At 47.2% G+C, this 22,433-nt stretch overlaps 1 protein-coding gene across 4 annotated transcripts in view; it reads right to left on the bottom strand.

Moving 5' to 3' along the window:
- LOC144822137 (ICOS ligand-like) overlaps positions 1-14,588 on the bottom strand; it is a 288,880-nt gene extending 274,292 nt beyond the window's left edge. For 3 of the 4 annotated variants that reach the window (XM_078679283.1, XM_078679284.1, XM_078679285.1), the window contains exon 1: positions 14,287-14,569. In XM_078679283.1, the coding sequence (XP_078535409.1) occupies positions 14,287-14,306 (20 nt within the window). In that variant the 5' untranslated portion in view covers positions 14,307-14,569. Of the gene's footprint in view, positions 1-14,286 lie in introns of all 4 variants that reach the window. The other variant, XM_078679282.1, reaches the window with a different exon arrangement.
- Positions 14,589-22,433: the final 7,845 nt, after the last annotated feature.

Genomic DNA, 22,433 nt, shown 5'->3' with positions numbered 1-22,433 from the left:
CTTTGGTATGTTTGTATCTTCAGCAGGGCTAATTATCAAACGGATTTTTTGTGCGGACTTTCAGGGTGCCCTGCAGATACTTTTGAGTGTTTACCGGCTGGATGCCTTATGTTGCATATATCAACTCATGAGAGGTGAATCATCTTTTTTACAGGACGTGTATTCTGGAGCTTAACTATTTTTTAATTGGGGAAAAGAATGAGGGGGTCTTAATTTTACAGTGGAGAGTTTCTGTGACTAAATCAAATCCATCTCTCGATATGAGAGGTGTTTTCTAGTAATTTTACATATATGCATGCGATCAAGTAGAGGTGATATTCTTCTGTCTTTTCTATTTTCTGACTATGTGACCAACTAGTTTAAATTTAAGCAAGTATACATTTAAGAAGGAAGGGGGGCTTTTGAATATTAAGAACTCAAAGTTTCTGTGCTAAACCTCTATTTCGTTTCTCTACAGTGTACTAGAAAGATTTATGTGCACTTATTTGACTTTGAATTCATCGCGAAAAGAGAGGTTTAGTTTGATCTATTGATTGCTCAAACTAAAAGTAAGCGTCACGCTTAATGAATATGGCGATTAGTTAAATACATGTATACTATGGGTTACATCTACAATTTTCGCCTGAAATAGCTACCTTTGTTTCTTGGGATAAAGGTGACATGGAGGATTAACATGTTTGGTATAAAGTACAAGGGGTTCTCCCATTTTCCTAGTCTAAAGACTTTTTAGATAACATGCTTTTTGAACAAAAAACAATACTTTTGGGGAACGGGAGATATGTATATGCTGGCATATCCACTGCAGTTTAGAATAGCCAATCCTGGTAGGAAACGGGGACATTTTTACATGTGATTTGGATAGAAGAGGTTCTTCTCTGAAAAGTATACTGGCCAGCACCGTTTGTTGTAGTTATAAAAATTGGTGTTTTATATATTTTAAAGGAAATATCTGACGTGTGCAAATAGTATACAGTATCATTGGGACTTAAATCTGGACTACTACATCTGGATTCTATTCGCTTGGATCCATCCAACCTGGATGTGATATCTTTTGATTTTGGACATCTTCTGATTAGAAGGTATTTTAATTCTAATATTGGCTTCAAAGGTTGTTTCATTGAACCATCATCACGGGTGATTTTGGTGACGGTATTAAACTTTTTTTCTTGGTCGTACACTACATCTTCTTATTATTCTTCCATTTTTTCTTCCTTCACTTACTTTATGGGTATACCATTATTCTTACTAATCTTGCTGATGCTACATCTTAGATTATTTGGAGTCTCATAATAAGTATATGGAGATTCCACATCATGCTTTCCATCTATGCATGCTCATGTAAGCAAAAGTTTGTGAGATTTGAAAAACCTCATTAGAGGTTATTCTTTTAAATAAGTGCACCGTTTTTCCTTGTGTCAAGAAAAGTCACTATATCTCTCCTGTAGATTGGATTATAATATTAAAGCAATATTCTGTATGGTTTTGTCAACAGCCTTGAGAAAGTCGCGAATGGCGACGAAACACGTGTCGGCTGTAGCTGTATCCATGTTGTAACTACGAGACTGTTATGAAGAGCATTTGCTGAACGGAATACAATCTATGAACTTTGCAATAAATAATTGTGTTGGTTGGATTCAATCAACAGTTCACTTGATTTTGTTGTGCTCTGTCTATGCTTTAAAATTGTTTAATATATTCGGAGAGGTCCGTGATATATTTTGTGATACTGTGGGTGGCACAGTATCAGACATAGAGAACGCTTTAAAAAGAGAAAGGTACAGAATAGATACCATTGCAAACAAAGGGGAGGTGCTGGCTGTTTGTATATCCCACTGCCACCATTCGTGTGTCTAATACGTTTATTAGAAATGTCCTTGCGCTGCGTTCTGTTAAGAGCTCTAGTTAATCACAAGCACTTATATTATAATAAATGTTAGGACAAAGTACGGGGCAGATGATAGGCAGAAAGTGAAAAACATAGGGATAACTGTTAGGATAGAGTGCGGGATAAACAAGTAGGCACGATGAGCGAATAACAAAAGGGTAAGTGACAAAGCAAAGTGTGGAGCACAGGGACTGGCCACAAGAGAGAACAAGCAAAGTATGTGAACTGAAGAAAGGAAAGTAGGCTTGAGGGTATAGGGAGAGACGGGGCATCGTCAAGTGATTGGACTCGTGGGGCTAGAGTACAAGCTTGGAATGTGATCCGAGAGACCCTGCGGTGCCAGCTAATACCTCATGTGATTTCAGTATGACGGTAGGCGGGTGTGCTATTGAGAAATTACCCCCCCCCCCATCCCCGAAACCGAAGCCGGCTACGCTCTTGCGCCTTGCGACAGCCTCGCTCAATCCAGGCGCTCTGAAGATGACGCGGGTCAAGTTGACACTCTAACCTAGCCTTTTGTGGACTGGTTTGACAGTTCCCCCACACAAAAGGAATGCAGATAGATCGTTCACCAAGGCCTTACACCCCTCTATAAAGCAAATTTTGTAGTAACGCTCCCAGGTAGTGAGCCAAGCGCTTACTGCCATCACTGACAGGACAAATCTGCGTTTCTTCCTTGGGAGGTCGATTATAAAGTGTAATTTAATTGACCGATTGAAAGTCGTTCTTTTAAGGGCACTTCACAACAAAACGGTGCTACGAAGCGATGTGTGGCCGCTAAACGGTGTGTGTGTGGTTGGGGAGGGGGCAAGGCACCTTGGATCAGTACAGCACAAATGGCCCAATCTTGAAGTGAATAAGCAGGAGCTCGGCTGGATTTCTGGGGCTGGCAGCGGGCTAAAGGTGGGGACGCACTAAATTTGAAATCTGTACAATAAGGGCCATAGAGACGCTTGACAGTGTTCTGGAATCATGTTGAAAATATTTTTTAAAGGCACACGGACTCCCAAAGTGGGCAAAATTATGACAGATAAAGCGCGGCATCCGTTAAGTGTGTGCCGTACTGATAAAGCAGAAAACAGTATTGTGTAATGTAATGAAGACCGAAATAACAAATAAAAAACTACAACGTGCGGTCTCTCAAAGCAGCCACAATAATACAATTCAAATAATGAGAATGTCGCTCTAACCGCCGCAACCTTCAAAGGTGCTGTTTCAAATTCATGAATAAGCCAGGAGATAAAGAGCAGTGTCCTTGAAGCGGGTGCCACAGTCATCCTCCATCAAAAAACACACACTTAAGGTAACCTACTTCATGGACATTTAGTTCAGAAAGCAGTGGTAAGCGCAGCAACTATCACCGGGTACTGTTTAAAACTTAATCAGCCATGATAAAGCCATGCCCACGAGACCACACTACTGTGGAGCAGGAGAATGCACAAAACATGGTTCCTGCAAATAGAACCAGATGTAGAAAAGACCCACTAAGTAAGTTTTGCATTGGTAGTGCAGTTTTAACCCCTAAAAATCACATCATGGGGAAAGAATAGGGGCACGATGGATTACTAATTCTGAAGTTTGTATGCAAGGGTACTGTGGTCTCACGGAACATGGAACAAAAGTAAGTGTGTACCGGAGAACAGGAGATAGGAAGGAGGGTTTATGGGAGAAAGGGAGGCAGAGAGCAAGGGCAAAGGAAGACAGAGAGCATGAGAGAAAGAAAAGCCGACATGGGAAAAAGGAAAGCAGAGAGCAATGAAGAAAGGAAGGCAGAGTTCATGGGAGAGAGTAAGGCAGACAGAATGGAAACAAGCGATGCGTGCTCTGTGAGGGGGAGGGCCATTAGCCTGTGAGAACTCGCGGCGGAGATCAAAGGAAGGGAGGGAGGGACATTGGCGAGCGAGGGGCAAGGGGGTGTGCAGCCTGAGCTGAAGTGGCAGCAGAGGCGGAGCGCGGAGCGCGGCGCGCGCGTACGAAGTGCCTAGTAGCAAATGGCAGCTGTTCACAATGCGTGTGGTTGTGCTCACTTGCACTGTACCCGATCCGTAGTTTGGGTACACTTTTGAAAGCATTACTATAATCTCGCCAGCATCCCTAAAGGGTTTGCTTAGGCGAGACCTAAAAAGACATACAGCAGCCACAATAGGAAAGTCCTGAAACAACTCTCTACTCATGCAGCAACCCAAATGTCTCTCTGAAAATGAGACAATAAACAGAACAGTCAAGCAGCTTTAAAGGAGCATGTGCTGGCAGTGAGGGCATTGACCTGCCTTAATAAGTATGTGTGTATAATATCTACACACAGTGTTACAGGGAGTGCAACGATTGAGTTGCTTCACATCAAAAATAAAACAAGCAGTGTGTAGGACGATGGCGCTCTTTATAGTGTACTAAAAAGAAGTACACAGTGTAGGAAGTCCAGAGAATGCAGAAGTGGTACACAAAGGTGAACGGAGATAATTTTAATGCGGTAGTGTGGGCCAGCAGTTAGGCTTATTAGAGGGTAGTGCTAAGCATTTGTTGTACTCACGGAGGCAATAAATGAGACACACACTCAAGAATTAATTCCCAAAAAAGAAAGTTGATTTTTATGTATTTTTAGAGACCAAAAAAGAACACAGTTCTAAAGTAAGTACTTTTCGAGTTAACAATTTTCAGAGTGAGAATATATATCATATTTGTGAAAATTCAGCACCATAGGAAACAATGAGAAGAAATAGAAAATTGCATTGAAAATCAGGCTGTGCTTTCATGGAGTTCACCTTCTCGTTTTAGGTTGATGTAGGTACCAGGTCTAAAGTTAAAGCTGGAGATGCTCTGGAGCGTCCCGGGTCAGGTGAGAGCAGAGTGCAGTGGGTCTTGAAAACTAGTGTGCAAAGACGAACTGGGCCACTTGAAAATAAACTGTAAAGGTTGACTTACAGGTAAGTCCTGTCCGTCTCCATAGAAGGAGGTAGTCGCTAGGGCCTCGGGACCACTGAAGCAGAGCTGGTTGGTCAGTGCTGGGGCCCGGTGCAGAGAGAACAGGTCAGCTGGGTGTTGTGCGCCTTCAGGGTCCTCATAGTGAATAGTAGGCATCTTGGAGAGGCACTCTCCAGACAGCAGGGCCACTGAGGAAGTGGGACTTAGGTGTCTTGACGTCCCTCGCCCAGGTGCTCACTTCTGCTGCTTTGGAAGTCCAGGGTGCACTATTCTTCTTTGTTTTTGCTGTTGGGAGTCCGGTATCCCTGGTATTGGTACGCCACGGCTCCTTCGGTACTGGTGCCTCCAAACTTGGCGGAGAGGCAGATCTGGCCCTCTGGAGCTGTTGTACCTCTTCTTGCTTTGGTGCTTCTTTTAGGTCATTGGGGAGCAGCAAGTCAACAAACCGTGCATCGTGGGATTAGACTTAGTGAGAGCTTCTCAGTGATTTCCGTGGTACTTGGAGTCCTTGCAGGTTTCAGGATGGCACAGCAGCAGTGATTATCAAAACCTTCTTGCAGCAGGCAAGGTTTGGCACCTTTTCTTTCTGCAGCATGTCTTCTGTTCTCGCGTAGCAGGACTTCTTTTGTCCTGGACTTCTTTGGTTCAATGAATCTGAGGTACAGGTCTTGGAGAGCAACCTAAATACTGAATTTAGGGGTGTTACATGGGGAGACAGGTAATAGCTAATTGGCTATCTACCTTTAGGGTGTCTACACCCACTAGTGACCACTTCCTGTGGGAAGAGGCACTACTCTAGCCCTGATATGAGCATAGCTGCCAAGGCTTCAGATTGCTTATGTGTGACATTTTCATAATTTCACTGTAATTATGAGTGACATGCAAGAACTATGAGAGACACTTTCTCGCAATCAGAAATCAAGCAGTGAAGACAAGTGAAACATGAATTACAGAAATTACACCCATTTGAGGAACGAAAAAACTCTAATATGATCTTAAAACTGCTTCAAAGCATCAAAAACCGAGGCCGCCAAGTGCTTTCTCCTGCACCACTACATTTACAAGTATGTTTGCGGCAGTTACTTCTCCACAACTGGGGAGAAACATGAAACTGGAAAGCTAGCAGCAACAGCGAAGAGGATGGAAGTACACCTCAAGAATCCAAGATGAACTGTAGCTCACAAACTGGCCTGGAAACATGTTACGTATTTATAGTTTTCGTGAGATCATTGTAGGCGGATGTATGACATTACAACGCATGCTTTTACATCGCATGCCTTTACAACGCAGTTTTTACAACGCATGACTTTACAACGCATAGTGCTTTGGGGCGCTGGGTAGTGAATTGTTTAATTTACTATTCCAACTCCAGTCCCCGTGGATAGTAGGGAAGGTGTTAGATAGTTCATTAAACCTATTCCCTATCCTAGAGCACCCCCCAGCGCAATGCGTTGTAATGGTTTGCGTTGTAAAAGTTGCATCATAAAGGCACTGCGTGGTAAAAGTTGCGTTGTAAAGGATGTTTCCCTTGTAGGCACGTGGTTCCCTCTCTAGCACATTATGCATAATAAGAAATGATTATTCTCCACTGCATTGCATATAAATTCTGGGAAACTGAGGGGGCGGAGTGTATCGGGCTTGTTGAGGTCAGGAGAGAGGATGGGCTAATGTCTTGGTCAGTGTACTGAGGGCTAGGGTAGGAGCAGTGACAGAAGAGGGGGTTAGAGAGGGGCAGCAGGCTGAGCCAGGGTAACCACTCATCCACCAGCTACCACCGAGCCTTTAATGGTCAGTTCTCCTACTGGACAGATAGCCACAGGGCCATGTGGCAGTGCACCCTACAAACAAAGTTCTTCAGGAGCAAGGTAGCCCGAAAGGGACTGGGGCAACCTGTGCCAGTGTGGGCGGAGGAGTCCCCTGTCAGGGCGTGGAATAAAGACCTCTGTTATTTCACAACCAGGTCTGTCTGTCACTCTATCTGCGGCCTTCCGTACAGGCCAGAATACTATGCAGTAGGTATTTCCCTGGGACATACGTGGCTACGCAGTCATGAAAATCATTCAGAAAAGCAAAGGCATGCTTTAGAACTACTGTTCACCGCCACCCATGATCTTTTTAAAACGAAATTGACAGTAAGTCTACAATGTAGTAGCAGATTATGCTCATAGTGAACCTAAGAGAGTGCAATCAGAAACCAATGTGGCGGTGGCCATCGTCACATTATCAAATTAACACACACACGGCTGGCTGCAGCACTCACTGTCTAACTTGCAAGGCCAGAGCCACAGCAATGGGTTTACTGCAGTGGTGGGCCGTCCGCCTCCCGGCCTCCTCCTCGGTCCAGTCCTGGCTGCGGCAGCATCACTCCCTCGGAAATTCACGGTGGGGTGATGGTCATCATTTAAAATGTACAGCAACCATCAGGTGCAAGTAGCGTTGCCGTGATGTGCTCCAATCACCTAGGCCGTTTCCCAGTTTCACAAAAAACACTGCAGCAGTCGGCGGCAGCACCAGAAGGAGGTGACGTCCCCGTTGTGCGCCTAAAGATGCCTGACCTGGCAGCCGGCGCTGTAAAACGACACGGTCGGTCATGGCTGTCTTTAACACGTCCACTGCACTAATTCTCTCCTCCGGCTCCGAAATTGTAACTGAATGCAGTGGCAGCATTGATTATAATGGCCTACAGCTGAATGTGGCCTGGCCATCATGTGCAAGCAACGGGTTTGGCCCATAAATATTACGTGCGCCTTCCCGAAGAATAAACTCCCCTCTCTCGGAGCCAGCAGGATGTGACATACCCCCGCGGAGCCCTAGCTTGGGCAACGGATGTGACGTCAGGCAGGTTGACACAGAGCCGAGCAGCACCGCGGCCACGGGTGATACATTGTAGCAGAGAACCTGGGACTGGAATGCGACTAGCTGGGATCACTGCCTCAAGAAGACACCACGGAAGCAGTGTGCTGGCGCAGGCAGACCACAGGCAGTGCCTGCAGCCAGCTGCCACACTGCCTGTGCAATCATCAGTAAATGTACACCTGAGACTGACACTATTTATGCGTGAGAATGCATTTCAGTGCGGTGATGCGGAGCACCACACTGAAATGCGTTAGTGTCACGTCTAATGCGTGATACTTAGCAGGAGTGTATGAGGTTTTCTCATCATCTCAAGATGGTAGAATTTCAGAAGAGAGTTTCTCCTTCCCTTCCCCACCCTAGGGGTAGTGCAGGCTGAGGGGGGACCCTCCTCCTCCTCTAACTAATTTTCCTGCCTTTACTCCTGCCAAAAATGAAACAGGAAAGGGGGCTTGGCCTCACCCACTATCTGTGTTCCTGGGTTGGATTTCAAAGGCGGCATTGTCTTTGAAGCTCCCCGGCCATCCTGCCCTGGATAAAGTGTGAAACACCCCCGCTCACAGCGGGTATTGTTTCTGTCCTCTGAGAGCGCTGGCACTCACCCCATGAGGTCAGAAATATGTCTGATGGTGCTGGCTGGTGAAAACCAGCCAGAAACCCCGCTAGTGTTTGGTTAAGTTTCAGGAAATCCTGTAAAAGGGTCTCCTGTGTGAATTTATTAATACATTCAACTCTGGCATCAGTGAGGATTTGTTAAGACAAGTTGTTTGGTGCCAAACATCTTAGAAATCAGTGAAGCCATAATAGAGCTAGGAAACTGGTGTCGACATGAATCCAGCCCATGTACTCCTTTTGTTTTCTCTGTTCACTTACAATATCACAGAATGGACTCCACACTGTAGGAGCATTTCTACTCATGCTGGTATACCCACACATAGGATAGAGTGCACCCTGAGTCAGGGCTAAAGGCTTGCAGTACGAGTGACTGACCTATATCTTATACAGTGTACGGTTGGCATGGCTCACAGGGCTCTGTGCCATGTTGACTCTTTGGATTGTCCTGCAACAAAAAAACACCGCTTGCAATTGTGAGGGGGCCCTGGGGTGGCACAGCCAGCGCTGCTGCCACAGAGGACCCTCTTCAGTGCCCACGCCCTGGGTACCAGGGGTACTACTTACTGGGTATCTGAAGTTGCATCAATAGTGGTACGGTGTTTTGGGAACTAAATCTGGCACTGGGAAGCTGGTTAGCAGGGACACAGTGCACTTACAGTTAGAAATTACATCAGGCAACAAATGGGGGCTAACCATGTAAAAAGAGGCACTTTCTTACAGTGTGTTTACCATTTGCTACATAAAATAATACAAAGCATGAACATTCTGTTCTTATAGCAAGCAGAAGATGAACTCCATTTTTTAATAGGAAACAATACGTAATGCTAAAGTGCTGTAAAGAGCAATACTTGTACCAATTGCAACGTAATTGCCCTAGACCCTAAGAGAATGATTATAGAAAGATGCAAGGAATCACACCCTTCTGTCCTAAATAAACAAAGAGGAAAATACATTGCAATTGCCGGCAACTCTCCCCTGAAAGTGAATCACAAGTTTGCAAATAGGACTGCAGGGAGAATCAAGTGAAATGCGACAGCTCCTCCTTCAAATGTATATCTCATAAGATGAGCAGCACAATAAAACAATGAGGCAGCACTGAAGTGGATGCTGCTTGTTCCCCGGGGTCTGCTTAGTGTGTTGAACTGTGAGGTTGAGCCTTCATGGTGTTATTCCAGGGAGAGAACAGCCCTGCACCACATACCTACTGGTTATAAAATGTCCTAGTTACTTCATACTTTGCATAGGGTAATGTTGCCTGTAAAATAAAGTTGTTCCTGGTGTTAAGGACCTCATTTCGTGGCAATCTCCTTCCTTTGTGACAGATGGTTACACTCAGGCCATAGCCCAGTCTCCATTTCTTCTCCAAACAAGAGAGCTAAGGATGGATTTTTCACTATTGCAAGACCTACCTTTCCCATAGGTTAACATTAGGCTAACTTATTACATTTAATAAGCTAACCTTATGTTACATTTCCATTACAATACATTTAATAAGTGTTAACTTTCAATTGGGAGTAGGTAGGAATTTCCAGTTTGGTGTCTAAATAATTGTAATTTAAAACCCTCCTTAATAGTTAAGTCCGATTTTAAATCACAGTTCTGAAAAAAACACTTTTAGAAAGTTGGTATTTTCTTGTCCTAAACTTTTGGCCCCTGCAGTCTGTATCCTGGGTCACATGAATATGTGGGGCTATCTCCTTTGTCTTTGTATACTGCTCCCAGGCAGTGAGAAAAAGGAGGAATAGGTGTTGGTAGGATGGGCCATCTCTGACTTGATAGGGGCACGGAGCTGTCATCTATCACACATGCACATCACAAAGCCCCTACCTCAGCACATTCACAAAGGGTTTGACACTAGTCTTTTGTGCCCCCAGATAAGCTGGGACCCAGGCATGGAGGCAGGATATTTTAAGTGCCTCTGGGGACTATAAAGTTGGTGACAAGTTATAAATATTGGCTCCTCAGACACAACTCTTCAGTACACCTCTGGACCTGTGAATACTGCAGAAAAAGGATGCCCTGCTGCCCTTCTGCTTCAGGCCTGCCCTACTTGAGGAGAAGGAAGACTGGGTCTGCCTCTTTCACAATACACTTAAGTGACTCAAAGGGTCAGCTGACTGACGACCTGTTCTAAGCTATAGGGACATAAGTTCCAGAGGCCTCACTGGATCTCCTTTGCTGACCTGCCACCTGGACCTGCCTAAGCCCTACTGGCATCTGCTGTAGTATGTTCCTGATCCCCAAGAGGTACCCCTCAGGGCCTGGAGCATCGGTTTAGCTTCCTGTTAAAAAAAAGAGAAATCTTTGTGATCACAAACAGGAGAGTTCATGCCAAGATCTTACAGCCCACACCAACCACTAATGCAAAGCTCCGGCGAACCTGACTCTTTGCGTTACAGCGATTGTAAGCGCAGACCGGCAGATGTGAAATCTGCACTTCACGCTATAGCATCGACAACCTGCGGTGAGCGCTAACGCAAATTTCCAACAACTACCGTCCGTGTCACCCGACAGGGTATTCGTGCTACAGTGACTACCATCTGTAACGCCTGGCCTGCCCTTCACTCTACTGCGATGACCATACACAGTGCTCTCCTTGATCTCTGTGCCCTATCCACCTTAAACTGATCTTTTCGCGCTGGACTCGAGACGGTAAGTGTTTCAGCTGGACTGGTCCCTGTATCTGGCCGTGCTCCATCATGGTCTTTCTGCACTTGGGACTTGCACACAACCACACAACCAGATAACCACAAGCGGCGGTTTAACTGTTTTGCATTCTTAAATCCTAAATGCATAAGCATATTCTGTAGGTTTTTGCTTGGACATATTTTCTTTTGGGCAACTGTCCTACTCATCATTAGGCTCAAACCTTTGTCTTTTCCTCTGGGGTTCATTCATCGTAACATCCACTTATTGTTTTTAGCAACTGCTGGAGGCCAGTTCTGGAAATCTGGAGGACTTCCTCCTCCGTTTCCTGTTCCTCCATGTTGCATTGCTTCTGAAACCTCTTTCTCCCTTCCATCTCAGACAGTCAGAGTTGTGCTATAGCAGTAACTCCCTGTTTTTATTTGGGTGCTTGGTTGGCAAATCTCGCTAAATACAAGATCTGGCTTGCAGAACACTAAGGGGCTCATTAGGATTGCGAAAGGACCGCCACCGCCAGCCCTACGGTGGCAGTCCTTCCGTCCCAAATTAGAATGGCGGGGGAATCTCACTGCGACTGTGGCAGTCAAAATGACCGTCCGCCACAAGACCGCAACAGGCAATCCTTCTGATTGCCTGGCAGAGCGGTCTTCATCAGTAATATGGCGGTGGTACCCAGCAGACACCATCCGCCAAATTACGATGTTGGCTATACACAACCTATCCAAGGCCGCTAAAAAAACAGGACTTAGAAATGCATGGATCTTACCTGAATAGTTCAGACAGCAAACAAACCAGGTTGTCTGCAGGAGCGAAGGGACCTTTTGTGTTAAGTTGGTGACAAAGGGCAGTAGCATAAAAGAAAGACTATGGGACTTGTGCGGTGAAAAGCCTGTGGGCCCTGCTCACAGAGTAATGATTGGGACCAGGAGGACGTAGGGGGGTAATATTTCCTTCACTGAAAGTTCTTTTAATCGATTTTCCTTGAGCTGTAAATACCCCCACATGGTATTTCTGTAACCTCTGCAGACTTCACACAGAAATTATTTCCCTGCCCCCCCAGCCCCCCTCGGGGTTTTCTCTCACGCGTCCATTTACTCTTCCCACCCACTTATCTAGCTCATATCAGATACCTCGACAGCTTTCACACTGTGACCCCTGGCCTTCACTCCATGGCATGGCCACCCCTCCCCAAGCTTCCCTCTGGAGGCACTGCCATCAAGGATTTTGCACTTTGACCCCCCCCTTTGATACATAATCTACATTCTCCCCTCCCTCCCCATCCTACCCAACACGGTTGCTTTTTCTCTCGTTCCCAAATAACAGTTTCAAGGCGCTTCCAAGTGAGACAGTTAAGGGGAATACAAACAAGCAACAGTATTGTAAAGTAATTGACGTCTGAACATACTAAAACAAGACCAGTCACCCGCCCTAATAGTTTTGACACCGAATACCAATTATTATCAAGTGCCTGTGAATGTTTAACTCTAACCGGAGCTCTAGCTGTAATCCAGTCCTCTCAGGCGCAGACATTCCTCCCACGTGCCTTTGAGGTGTTACATCTCGCGAGACTTACGGTCGAGTATTTCCTATTTGGCACCACTGAGGGGTTTGGCGGGAGTTGGGGGTCGCGGGCGTTACAAACGGGGGAGAGACGCTTCAGACTGCTTCTATGCATATATGTACCCAATCACTGGTGGCCCTCACAATCATGACGTTCTGTACAACATCTTTTTATCCCCCCCACTGTGTCCATCTCAGGAGTAGTGATGTCGGCCCATACTAGTGGCATCTGCAATTGAACGGCTCTCTGTGCCTCTCTCAGCCATTGGCCTGTTTAACCCTTGATTGCCCACCAGAAAAAAAGGCAAAAAGTAAAAAACATAAGTTTTATTTTTCATTTCAGAAGTTTCACAATTGGCCCCGTGGCCTGTAATCGAAGCCACTGGAATTATGATTTTTCTTACTTGCCACACAATGCACCATCTACTGCATAATTTGAAGAGTTCACCCAAAAGAGATTTTGTTTCCTGCACAAACAAAACAAAAGGTATTACACAGCGAATGCTGCATGTAAAACTCAGCAGTGGCAACTCTTTTGTAAAGTTTAACCCATCACCCTTCAATTGGAGAGTGCTGTATTCAGGTGCTCAGGTGGTACTAATGTGGCACAGCTTTGCCCGGACACTTTTAACAGTTGCTGAAATGTCAATAAAAGACTGCTATATCATACGATAATTTGCTGTGCTTAGCCTCATAATTTATCTTACAAATTGGTGCTCCGTTGCTGCATAATTTCCGTGGCCCTGCATATAAAACCATCCACCATTCCTGCCTTTGTGAGATGGGTTTTACATTTTGACAAAGGTATTGACTCCATTGTAAAAGATATGCTAGCTTTCCTTGTTAAAACTAGGCCTGGGAAGAGATTGCGGAGTGCGGCACTCCGGGAACTCCGCAAAGTGACTCAAAAACTCTGACGTGCTACGCGGGGTTCTGCAAGCGACGGAGTGCATGCGGTTGCGCTGTTCACGCTGATTTTTAGCACCTGGTGTTTGTCCCATGCTGGAAAATATGCATGAACTGCAACACATGCAGCGCAAGAGGGTGCTGCTATTTTCTGCTACTCAAGTAGATGTTCTACTCGAGGTGCAGCTTACTCAACGCAAACGGAAGGTTTCTCAACGCTAGCGGTAGCGACCGTCCACGACCGCCTGCATTGAGAAATCTCGCCGGGAGGTGGTCTGGAGTAAGATTTTCCTCACTCGCGCTCGCCAACTTAACGTTGCAAGCGCAGACAGGATGTGTTTTTCAGAACTCCACGTGCTACGCAGAGTGTGAATTGGTGAAAAGCTCTGCAAACTCTGCAAGTGGAGCAGAATTTCAAACCCAGGTCTACTTAAAATCAAAAGCACACACAACCCACATATTTTGTGAGGGTTCACTCTTTCAGTGACATCCTGCATTAAAAAATGCATAAGCAACGCAAATCGTTTTGTCTTTTGTATAGTGGGTGGTAAATGTAATACAGCGCTTCACATCACAACAAAGGTACAACATGAGCAGCAGCGGCGCTATGATGTCTCCCTAGTCCCTCACCCACAGCCACCACAGCCTCTGTGACTGGGATCTCCAGGTACGCACACGTGCACCTCTTCGAACAGGCTTTGAAGTGCGCGCGCGCACGAGGCGCTGTGCAGTCCCAAACTCGGCGCTGTGCAGTCCCAAACTCGGCGCTGTGCAGTCCCACACTCGGCGCTGCACACGTTCAACATGGTGAGGACCGCCAGAGACCTCAACAGAGCGAACTGCAAACTTCTCTCTGACCCGGACCTTGAGTTTTATCTGAGCAATGGGGTATCGCCTACCTGGTCTTGGGGACCCCCATCCTGCAGGGCCACGCGCGGGTTCCTAGATTCGGGGGTTTCTCGGAAGATGAAAGAGCGCTGCTGACGCTGCAGTCTCTCTCTTTCTCGTGCCACGCATGCTGCTCTCCAGAGGCAGCCTGTCTGTTGATGTCTGTCCTCCCTGCTGTCTCTCCTGTCTGTCCCTTCTATGTCTCCTCTCTCAGTGCAGCCGCTCTTCTGTGCCTGTCACTCCTCCGTGCCTGTCTGTCCTCAGTTCTGCTGCTCACACAGTCGCCTCCTGTTACCCTGCATGTTTCCAGAGTACAGCGCGCCGCCGCGTTCTTCCTCATTCCGCTGAAAGGGGCGGGAGAGGGTGTCTCAGGAACTTGTACTACACTCAGAGTTCTCTCTATTTACCACACTTCAATATTTCTGCCTTATTCCCTCTCGCTTTCTCCCTTCCTCTCTCTTCACCTCTCCTTTCTTGTTCCCTTTCCCCCTCCTTCTATTCTTCCTTCTTTCTGTTTATTTTTCTGTTTATTTCATTCTTTTTTGTTGTCTCCTACTCCTACTTCTTTTGCTTGTGTTTTTTTCTCTTCATCCCCTTCTATTTCTTTCTTCGTTCTTCTCTATTTCTTTCTATCACTTATTTTTTCTTTTCTTCCTTCCTTCCCTCCTTCTTCCTCGCCTTCATTCTCTTCTTTTGTGTAGCATCCTTTTGCAATTTCTTTCCTCAGGCTTGTTCTGTAGCCTGATTATAGGGCTCGCCTACCCCACAGCACACGCTGTCTGGTTGCAAAAGGCATGGTGATCTTACAGTGGGTTTACAGCCCAGCCATTGCTTGCTATTGGTTGGCCTTGTTGTCACTCTTTTTTGCTTGCTTCTTATTCAATGGCTTACCTTCTTTGTGTTTGACCCTTCACTGGAGCTTAGCTTCTTTAGTATCCTTTGATTGGCTGGTTGTATACTTCCACTGCTCACATTTAGATTTTTATTTCATTACTAACTTTGCACAGTCAGTATAGATTCTCACCTGCCAATCGCTCCGGTCCACCGCGGCAGGCTGCAGATTGTGTGGAGGGCGAGGGTGGCAGCAACATTCAACTCAGCTGCACTCTGACGCCAGAGTGGACGGAGCTTCTTTAACCCCTTCCAGGCTGATGACGAGCTCAGCTCGTCATGAGCGTAACCTGCCGTGCGCTCATGACGAGCTGAGCTCGTCATGAACCGCGGGGTTTTTAAAATCGCCGCGCACAGCGGGAAAATGCACCGCAGCGATGCGGTTAACACGCGCTTCCCATTTAAAGCGGTTGGGACAGCGGACGAGCAGCGATTCACGGTAGGACTGCTTGCGCGGCTACCGTCAGTGGGGAAAACTCTTTGGGGCTCAAAGCATTCATTTAAAAAATTACCTGCAGCAGATTTACAAGCCCCTTGCGCCACTTTTGTTTCACTTTTAACATGGGAAAAGTGACGCAAAAGTGGCACAAGGGGCTTGTAAATCGCCCCCCCTGTTTTTAAAAACGTATACATTGTTTGTACTTTGCACAGTTAATATAGATTCCGACCTGCCACTCGCTCCGGTCCACCGCGGCAGGCTGCCGATTGTGTGAAGGGCGGGGTTGGCAGCAACATTCAGCCCAGCTGCACTCTGACGCCAGAGTGGGCGGAGCTTCTTTAACACGCGCTTCCCATTTAAAGCTGATGGGACAGCGGACGCACGCAGCGGGCGCGCCGCTGGCATGCCTAAGACGCACCAAAGGCAACCCCGCCTGCGCCCGGCCCACGTCCAGCGCCAGCCATGCTGTCCATCCTGATCTTACAACAAGATCTGTCTGGTCCAGGTATCAACTGCTTGAGCTGTCCTCGGGAGGTTGCACCCTGCCAGCAAGTCTTGATCCATGTACTCTGGAATTAGAGGGAGATGGCCAGGAGCCGTGTTGTAAGGCATGCATCTTTTCACTTAGTAAAGGACAGACCCAGGAAAGCGGACGTAAGGGCAATAGTAGGGCAACGTCGTTCAAAGCACACACACCAGCCGCTGGGCCCAATATCAACGCATGTTTAATCAATTGTAGATTCCCCCCCAAACACAGAGTTGACATCTGGCTTACCCATGAATCAAAAACTTTAGACCTCATGTTTCTTATTGAAACATGGCTGAGAGAATCCTCCAACCCTGATATACTGAAGGTTCCATTCCAGAAGGTTAGAAAATAATTACAGTTAACCAGGCAGGTAGCAGAATAGGGGGCAGGCTTGTCTTGATCCTAAGAGACCACTGGGAGATCTCATATAAAAGAATTGATCAGACCAGACTAATTGAAGCAATGTCCTTCAGTATTAAAATCTCCCCCACCTTCTCTGTGGCAGGACTACTGGGCTGAGCTGCTGGAGATTTGCGATCTCAGTGCAGATCTTTCACTGAGACACACAAAGTTTATTGTCCTGGGCAACTTGAATGTCCACATGGACAATGATAGCTGTCCCCTGGCCTCTCAGTTGTCTGATTCCTTAAAGGGATTAAATCTTACCCAAAAGGTTGTTCTTCCCACTCATAAAGCTGGCCATATGTTTGACCTGATCTTCACCAATGTATCGACTTTAAAAGTGGAAGGCGCTATCCCTCTCACATGGTCAGATCACAGCCTAATACCATTTAATCTCGCCGGTCCCAGCCACAAGGATCCAGCGAGAGCCGAATCTGAAGATAGAAAGAATTGGAGGAAAGTTTCACTGGAATCTATGGAACCAGCACTATCTAATACCTCTCTGTTACTCACAGGGGAACCACGCTGTGATGCCTTCTCTTTCAACTGTTGGGTTACTGCAGCCCTTGACAAAATAGCCCCAATTAAAAATACAAAAATAACCAGAAACAAACCCTCCGCCCCCTGGTTTACAGCTGAACTACGTATGGAGGAAAGTCCCTGTAAGAAGCTGGAGAGGACATGGCAAAAAACATATGACATTGAGACTAAGAGCGCTTACAGAGCAGCACTAAAAAAAAAAAAAAAAAACCTCAAACGCCACACTATTAGGGGCTTCTTGGCTGATTACCTCTGACAATTCTGCCAAAGAAGTTTTAAGGATTGTCCAGGGCTTCATCAAGCCAGAGGCCCTGAAAAGCACCATAGCATCGTCAGCCACCTTGTGTGAGGATCTTTCCTGCTTCTTTCAGGAGAAAATTCAGGCAATATACTCTGCGTTTACTCCGACAGGAACACTAACCCTGCCCCAACCTAAACTTCACTGCTCAGACGCTTAGTGTGAATTTCACCAGTTCAGCTCCGTAGCGTCCCTTAAAGAACTTATCAAAGTCAAATCTGGATCCCAGATTGACCCTTGTCAGGCTAAGGTTTTTTACTTTAATCCATTACTGAATTCCTCACTTAACCAGATTTGGAACACATTTTTAAACTCAGGCATTTATCCATCTATCTGGAAAACTGCATTAGTCCAGCCTATTCTTAAGAAAGAAGATGCTGACCCGGCTGAATTAAAGAATTTCAGGCCGATCTCCCTCTTGCCGGCGCCGGCCAAGATCCTGGAGAAGGAGGTGCAGAGAGAACTTTCAACATATCTTGAATCTAACAACCTCTTACATGACTTCCAATCAGAATTTAGGTCAGGTTACAGCACAGAGACATCTCCGCTGGAGGTGGCAGAAATGATACGTGAAACCCTGGATCATGGTAACCACGAAATGTTAGTGCTGTTGGACTTGTCAGCAGCATTTGACACTGTCTCGCACCTGATCCTCCAGGAGAGGCTTGAGCATATGGGTGTAAGAGGCACCGTCTTAACTTGGTTTCGCTCCTTTCTCGAGGGGCGCTTCCAGAAAATCTTTCGACGCCCACAAGTCTCTTCTGCTCGCCCTCTTGTCTGTGGGGTCCCCCAGGTCTCGGCCCTCAGCCCGACCCTTTTTAATGCTTATCTCGCCCCACTTGCCTCAATCATCGAGCAATACGGTGTCAAGGTGGTTTCGTATGCTGACAAAACCCAGTTTGTGTTCTCTTTTAGGGATCACTCTGAGGCAGCTTTCACCAACTTCAAACAGTGTCTGATTAACATCTCATCCTGGATGACTGACAACTGTGTAAAACTAAATACAGACCAAACAGAAGTTCTGATTTTCAATCAGCCATCTCTACCAAAAGCCGAACTCTGATGGCCAACGGAACTTAATCCTCCTCCTCTTCCAGTCTCATCTGCAAGAAACTCTAGGGTTTAAATTTGACTCCGCCCTTTCAGGGAAAACCCAGATATGCCAAGTTTCATCCTCATACTTCTGGAAGCCGAAAACCCTGAGGAGATTCCTTGATCTACTACCAATGGACTTTAGGAAAATGGTGGTTCCCGCACTGATAACCTCACAGCTAGACTATACCAACAGTCTATACTTGGATCTCCCAGACTAGCTCATCAGAAAGTGAAAGGCATTCAAAATGCTGCCGCCAGGCTCATCAGAAACGTGCAACTCCACCATCACATCTCTCCACACTCGCGCAGCCTACATTGGCTGCCTGTTAAAAGGAGGATTGAATTTAGGGCTCTGACACTCGCCTACAGGACTACCAGAGATACTGGCCCCCACTGCTTGAAGCTCAGACTTCCCAAATATAATAAGACTAGGACTCTGGGGTTGAATCACCAGGGACTCCTAGCCATTCCCCGCTTCAAAAAAGCCAGCTTGGGCGGTCGATCATTTGCTCTTAAAACCGCCTCTCTCTGGAATTCCATGCTGGAGCACCTCCGAAAGGCCAACTCAGAACCTTTATTTAGGAAGACTCTTAAGACCTGGCTTTTCGGCCTACCATAGAGCTACCCCCACCAGGCACTACCACTCTGCACCCGCAGTTAGCGCCGGGACACCTTCTTCGGAGGTAGCCGTGCGCTCTACAAGTTGCAATAATAATAATAATAATAATAATAACTCCATTAGACCACTAGAGTGCATGTGTTTTCTTGCTCTATCACTTGTGTGCACATAACCCCCTCCAACGCCAGGACCCCTCCCCCGTATTGTGTTACTCCCTATTCCTTCCAGCTTGTCTTTAAAAGTACAGCAGCAACAGGGATTTTTTTGCTATTTTCGGGTGCCTGGCTGAAGAGCAGACTTTATGAGCTGTTTTTGTTTTCTCTTCAGCATTCCCCATCAGAAGCATCAGGAGCACCCCATTTTAGCAGCATAAGTGTGGGTGGATGCCATTCAGATCTCAGTTTAGCTTAAAGCATCATTTGTTGTTAAATTGCTGTTTATTTCTTCTTTGCCTATTACTCAAGACCACCGGTTTCCTAACACTCCTAAATATTAACAATGGAAACGTGATGTGAGGGGAAGAAAATTAACAAACAAATCACAAGAAAAGAAACAGAGGCGCCCATCCCGAAGCCGAAACCAGGAGCGCCGCCCAGAACGATCATTGCAAAAATCCTTAATTACAGGGATAGAGACGCCATCCTGCAAGCACCAAGACAGGCAGGGGACCTACGCTACGAGAACGCCACAATCCGGTTCTTTCCAGACTTCACCCTTCAAGTCCAAAGAGAGAGGAGATCATTTGGAGGTGTAAAAGCAGCGCTCAGGGAAAAGGGTATTAAATACATGATGTTCTTCCCTGCCAAGCTAAAGATCATCCACGGGGGCAAATCCTTCTTTTTCACCTCACCGTCAGAGGTGCAGGACTGGTTGGACAGGGACTCACCTGCCGTGGTAAAAGGAGAGGAGGGACTTAACTGGAGAGACACACAGGTGGCATCCCCTGATTCTGCGGCTGGGAGGCCGGAGGTGGACCGACAGAGCCAGTGCTCCTGGCGGTCCAGATCTGCCAGTCCAAGATGGGACTCCCTAGAAACGGCGGACGGTCGTGGAGAGTGAGAGACCCTTAGGACTTCTATGTGGTAATTTACAATGTAGCACACAACAACAGGTCCGTATATGTTTCTATAAAGGGGGGGATGGATCTATGGAGAAAAGCTGCGAAGGAAAGGTAACACAATAACTTGAAGCGGGACTTGTACAATGAAAAGTTCATATGCTATGTTGGGGGGGAGGGAACCCGGGGGGCGGTTGCGGCCGGGGCCAGTGCAGGCCCTTGACACAAGGTCCACAAGGGAGGGAAGACGAATTATTTGAAGTTGTAGTTTCTTCCTCTTCCGGGGTTAGTTCTGGGCGAAAGGCACTCTGCTAATTGGGGATGTGGGTAGTTTCGAGCCTACTGAGCAGGGACGCAGGGAGGGGAGTGGGGAAGGGTAGAGTTAAGGGTGGGGGACGGGAGGGTTGGGAGGCAGTTGGGGTTGGTTCTTGGATTATGGTACGATCAAGCCTGGGACACGCTATTGTTTATACTTACTGTGCGGAACTGAGCAGGGTGCTGTTTCAGGAATATATACTCAAAACAGGGAGGGTGGATTGTAAGAGAAGTTGTGCATGTCGTCATGAAGTGGGATAAAAGTATAAAGATTATGAGCTGGAATGTTAACGGGCTGGGGGACAAGCTCAAACGTACCATTGTGCTACGATTTGTCAAAAGGCACCTGCCCGATGTGGTACTCCTGCAGGAGACGCATCTTCTGGGGAATACATGTCACGCACTTAACCGGTGGGGGTACACCCTGGCGGCCCATGCCGGCTTCACCTTTGGATCCCGTGGGGTGGGCATCCTGCTCTGTCCAAGCTTCCCCTTAACAGTTGACCACACACACTCTGACCCCCTGGGGCGGTTTGCTACAGTGTCAGGTACGTGGGAGGGACATAGGCTCAACTTAGTCACCGCGTATATCCCACCGGGCCTACAAACTCAATCATATCAGGACTTAAGGAAGATCCTCCTTTCACTCCCGGAGGGGCGACTCCTGGTGGGGGGAGACTTTAACGCGGTAATATCTGGGACCATGGACAAACACCCGCCCAGGGACTTGCCACCGGGCCACAGGTGGCTTGTGGACTTTATTGAGGCTTTTGGTCTCCTTAACATGTGGCGTGCCCGCCACCCACGAGACATGCAGTACACCTTTTTCTCTGGCCCGCACCGTTGATTCTCCCGCATTGATTACCTACTAACGCCCGTGTATCAAGACACGACAATCCGGGAGGTTACACACCTAGCGAGAGGGATTTCTAACCACTCACCTCTACTAGCTCACTTCACAATAGGCGAAAAGCGGGAGGGCTGCATAACGCCGATAAATGCATGGTACCTGCTCAGTGAAGAAATCAGAAAGAAGCTCACCCTATCGATTGACCGGTACTTCGAGGAAAACGAAGGAATGGTGGCCTCGCCAACCAACCTGTCGGAGGTGTTTAAAACAGTCCTCAGGGGGAGGCCCTCTCAACAATCGCAGGCCGTAGGAAGGATAGGGAAGAACAAATGGTAAAAACGGAACGGGACCTCCTTGAACTTAATGCGGCGGCTAACGCCGAGGGAGGGGCGGCGGCGATTCACCTTATGGAACTCAAGGTGGCAGAATACAGGGCCTTGGCTACCGATGCTGCCAAGGTCACCGCCAGCAGCAAGGTGGGTAGAATTTATGACCAAGGGGATAAGGCGGGCAAGCTCATAGCCTGGCTTGATAAAAAACAGCAGGCTCAGAGGTCGTGGCAGAGATTACGACTGAATCCGGGGTCACTGTCACGGATATAGTTAGGGAATTTTCCGCGCACTACCAAAAGGTTTATAGCAGAGGTTCGGACAGACTAGAGGAAGACTTGGTCTCCTTATTAACTGATATCCGACTGCCAGCCCTCTCCGACTCTGAGAGAATCCCCCTAGAGGCGCCACTCGGTGTGGAAGAACTGGCCCAGGCGATCGGAGGCCTCCGCCCGGAGAAAGCACTCGGGCCAAATGGGCTGCCTATAGAACTGTACAAACTTGCGCCAGGCGGCCTCAGCCCTCACCTAAAGCGAATGTTTGAAGAGAGTAAGGAGCGAGGTACTTTGCCCCGCGACCAGCGCATTGCCACTATCGTAGCTATCCCTAAGGAAGGGAAACCAAGAGACTCCTGTGCCTTTTATAGGCCTATTTCCCTTTTGAACGCAGAGCCCAAAATCCTGCCAAAGTCCTGGCGAACAGGCTCAAACCGGTCCTGTCAACGCTGGTCCACCCAGACCAATCAGGCTTCATGCCTCACCGTAACACTGCGCTCAACCTCTGGAGATTACACG

This window comes from Lissotriton helveticus, chromosome 3_1, assembly GCF_964261635.1.
Source record: "Lissotriton helveticus chromosome 3_1, aLisHel1.1, whole genome shotgun sequence".
NCBI lineage: Eukaryota > Metazoa > Chordata > Amphibia > Caudata > Salamandridae > Lissotriton > Lissotriton helveticus.
The sequence above is the reverse complement of the archived record's forward strand: the minus strand, read 5'-3'. Positions and strand labels throughout refer to the sequence as shown.